Source organism: Poecilia latipinna, unplaced genomic scaffold (genome assembly GCF_001443285.1).
Source record: "Poecilia latipinna isolate Pla-1442-1.1 unplaced genomic scaffold, P_latipinna-1.0 Scaffold4666, whole genome shotgun sequence".
Lineage (NCBI taxonomy): Eukaryota > Metazoa > Chordata > Actinopteri > Cyprinodontiformes > Poeciliidae > Poecilia > Poecilia latipinna.
This window is the reverse complement of record NW_015117282.1, coordinates 2,887-6,582: the sequence shown is the minus strand read 5'-3', so window position 1 is coordinate 6,582 and position 3,696 is coordinate 2,887. Positions and strand designations below refer to the sequence as shown.

The following is a 3,696-nucleotide window of genomic DNA, read 5'->3' as shown; positions in this document are numbered from 1 at the left end:
AGCACTGTGGCTTATGAGAAACATAGAAACTTGTAACCTACCTTCAATCTGTAGCTTCAGTTTCTTTCTTTGTTTCTGGACTTGATCAAACCTTTTTGAGGCTCTTTCAGTCAAATCTCTCATTTCTTTTCTCAGAGTTTCTCCTTGACTTCTGTCAACAGAACAGTGTCTGAATCCATTGTTTGTAATCAGGGTCTCAATTTTCTCTAAAAGCTTCTTGACTTGATCTCTATCTTCTCTGTTACTGAGGTTGAGAAAATGTTTTCTGTCTCCACATTGTTGAAGAATCCACTGCAGGACTGGATTTGTTCTTATTATGGACTCAATCTCTTCATCACTACATGGAGCGACTGCAGTGAACAACACGATGGTGTGACTGAAACCATCTGCATTAAAAAGCTCCAAGTGTTGCTTTAGTGATGATTTGACATCCTGAGATAAATGTGAATCAACAGGAATGACCAGCAGAAAGACATGAGGTCCTGGGGGACACAGATGGACACTGTTCTGGATTTCTATCTGATCCAGTTTTGGGGTTTTTTCTCCAGGCCAAAACCACCTCCATCCTGGAGTATCAACCACTGTGACTCGTCTGCTGAACACTTCCTGCTGCCTCGCTTCACTCTGAGCTGTTCTTCTGCTGGTGTTGAAAACATTTTGACCCAGGATGAAGTTTCCAGCTGAACTTTTACCCCTGAGAAGGTCATTATATCTTCCTCCAATCAACACAATCCTCAACTCTGTAGCAGGATGACTTTGTGCTGTAAGGATAAATATTGAGTTAGAACCCAGAATGCACACAATGTTAAATCTACGTTGAATTATAGTCAGAATGATTAATTTTTGGTTGAAGTCAACAACTGATGGTGGACCAACCATCAAACAACCATCCAATTCTAACCATTGAAACTGTGTCATTGAATCAATATTTTGTGGTTGAAATCTAATGACTGAAATGCCGATATCTGATCACCATCTGATCAATGTTGAATCAGTGTCAGCTGTTTTGCCACACACCTTCCCCTCTTCTCCTCTGGAGCTCTGGGTGAAAGCATTTTATTACTGAGTGAGGGTTATCACATTTTTAATGACACTGTAGAGGATAGTGGGTGGTGATTCCTTTCTGTACATTTTCTTACTTGTTCATTCATAAAAAAATCTTACTGAATGTTTGTGTGTGATATGTTGACACACAAATATCTACAACTTACTACAAGGAGTGGAGCGGTCCACCCCCACCATTTACATGAGTGGGATGTCCCAACCACACAGCCACTTTGCTGTTGGCTTGTTGGCAAAAGTTGCTAATAGCCTAGTCAACTAACATTAAGATAAATATGAATGAATATTCATTAGTGTGTCCTTATTAATTTAACAGTGAGTGCACAGGGGGAACTGTACGGTTTGTATTTGTTCTCAGACCTGTAACCAGTACACTGTTTAATATTTCAGTGTCTTTCAGAACTTTTCAAATGTTTATTATCTTTCTAATCAGCACCTTTCTCACTTTTATTTTTGTGTTTCTCAGCTGCTGCTCTGCAGTTTGACCAAAAGCTGACTCTTGAGGACTGCAGCAAAACTGTCAAGAAGTGGCTTCATTACGCGCCAGAACGAGAGGAAAACATCGCAAGGAATCAAAGTGACGCCAACCAGAGTCAAACTGGGGTTACCACAACTTGTACTGTTTCCCTGGTTCATACAGTACAAAGCTTAACCTCATGGTGGTTGTTCATCCATGGACAATAAGACTGTTGTTCTGACAGTCAAAAAGGAGTCAAATATGTTTAAAGATCTGTCCCTCTTTTCTTAAATAAAATGTTATATCAATCTCATGTTGTCATTTTAACCTTTTGTACATAGTTTTGGTAATATGATGTTGTAAGATACTTTTGAATGAGACATAAACATGACACCCATCATTTGCCAATAGAATAGTGTTTAAAACCAGTGAAGAAACTTTTAGTGGTATGTTATGTTGTAGACCTATCAGAGCTAAAAATGTACATAAGTCCCTTGCTTTCATGCATGTAGATCCACGTTCAGATGATGGTTGAATCAACATTGATATGTCAGTTATGGTTGAAACCCTAACGTTGATTGAACATACAAGTCACCGACCACTTTCAATGTTGTTTCAAAGTCTCTGCCTGACATTGATTCAATGTTGATTCACTAATTTCGTGCTATCTGGGAATCTACGTTAGTACCAGCACAGAATGTACTTTCTAATTCAACTGTATATTCCTATTGAAACACTTTTCTAAAAAAGTGAATATCAATAACATTAACACACACAATTACATTTAAAATAAACCTAAAACACAACTATAAAATGAGAGCGAGACATTTTGTCCAACTTCAATCTCTTGCATAAAGGAAAAGTGTTGGAAATCAACATTTTCAGCCACTAAAACGAAAGTTTGAAAAAAAAAAAAAACTCCAAGATAGACAACATTTATGGAAAGTTTTATGAAAATGTCACAGACCTGAGTTGTAAATATCAGCTGAAGCAGCCATTTCGTTAGATTCACTCTGTCAAGGTTTCTGCTTTTTGTTTGTTCCACAAAACTTGTTCCTAAACAAAAGAGAGCAGAGGTTGATGATGTTGTGCATGATGACTTATTGATAAAGTCAAACATGGTCAAAGATCGCCATCTGCTGGGGGACTAGAATCACTGCATTTTTACTGTGAACCTAAATTGTCAATGTCGCATTATTTTGTATAGCACATTTAAAACAGCAGTTGACAACAAAAATAAAATACAGAGAAATTAAACAAAAACACCTATAATACAATAAATAAAATAAATATTTTACAATAAAATTGAAACTTAAGAAACAAATAGGTTTTTATCAATTAACAGAATTAACCCACTGGGTCAAATAAAAAAAAGGAAAATTAACATTTACTTAGAATAATTTGCACTATCTAATTAAATGGTGAAGCATTACATAGTGATTTTAAATTTTGAAATTTTTGGTCTTCACATGTCAAATGCTTTAATATTCGAAAGTTACTTAAGAGGGATTTTGCCTGTTAATGCAGTTTATCCCGTAATATTAAGGATGTTTACTGCACCTGTATTAGTTTATAATTTACAGTGAATGTAACTCAGTTCCCTTTGAACAAACACTCAAACAATTAGAAACTTTAATTTCAGTTTTTAAGAGCTTGATTCCTGATGTCAGATTTGTTTTTTACATACTTATACTATGTTTGATTACATTTATAAGGAGTGATTTTCAATCAGGAAATTAATGCTTAAAAATGAAAACCTGAAAAAAAAAATCTTAAATTAGAAAAACTCACTCTCAATACCAGCAGATTAAATAATTGTAGCTCTAAATCTAATCTCAGNCATTGAATCAACGTTGTTTGGTGGTTGAAATCTGATGTCTGAAATGCCAAAGTCTGATTAATGGTTGATTTTTGGTTGAAGACGACAAATGACGGTGGATCAACCATCAAACAACCATCCACCTCCAGCCAAGTAACCAATGTTGAAACTGTGTCATTGAATCAATGTTTTGTGGTTGAAATCTAATGAATGAAATGCTAATGTCTGATCAACGTCTGATCATTATTGAATCAATGTTGAATCAATGTCAGCTGTTTTGCCACACCCCTTCCCCTCCTCTCCTCTTCATCAGAGCTCTGGGTCAGAGCATTTTATTAGTGAGCGGGAGTTATTACAT

General features: G+C 35.9%; 1 protein-coding gene across 2 annotated transcripts in view; it reads right to left on the bottom strand.

Moving 5' to 3' along the window:
- Positions 1-2,577, bottom strand: part of LOC106942914 (GTPase IMAP family member 8-like) — a 13,290-nt gene extending 10,713 nt beyond the window's left edge. Inside the window, exons 1-2 of one of the 2 annotated variants that reach the window (XM_015026267.1) lie at positions 2,487-2,577; positions 42-761 (exon numbers count right to left, since the gene is read on the bottom strand). In XM_015026267.1, coding sequence (XP_014881753.1) covers positions 42-761; positions 2,487-2,517 — 751 coding nt within the window. In that variant the 5' untranslated portion in view covers positions 2,518-2,577. The remainder of the gene's footprint in view (positions 1-41; positions 762-2,486) is intronic. The other variant, XM_015026266.1, reaches the window with a different exon arrangement.
- Between the last annotated feature and the right edge of the window lie 1,119 nt (positions 2,578-3,696).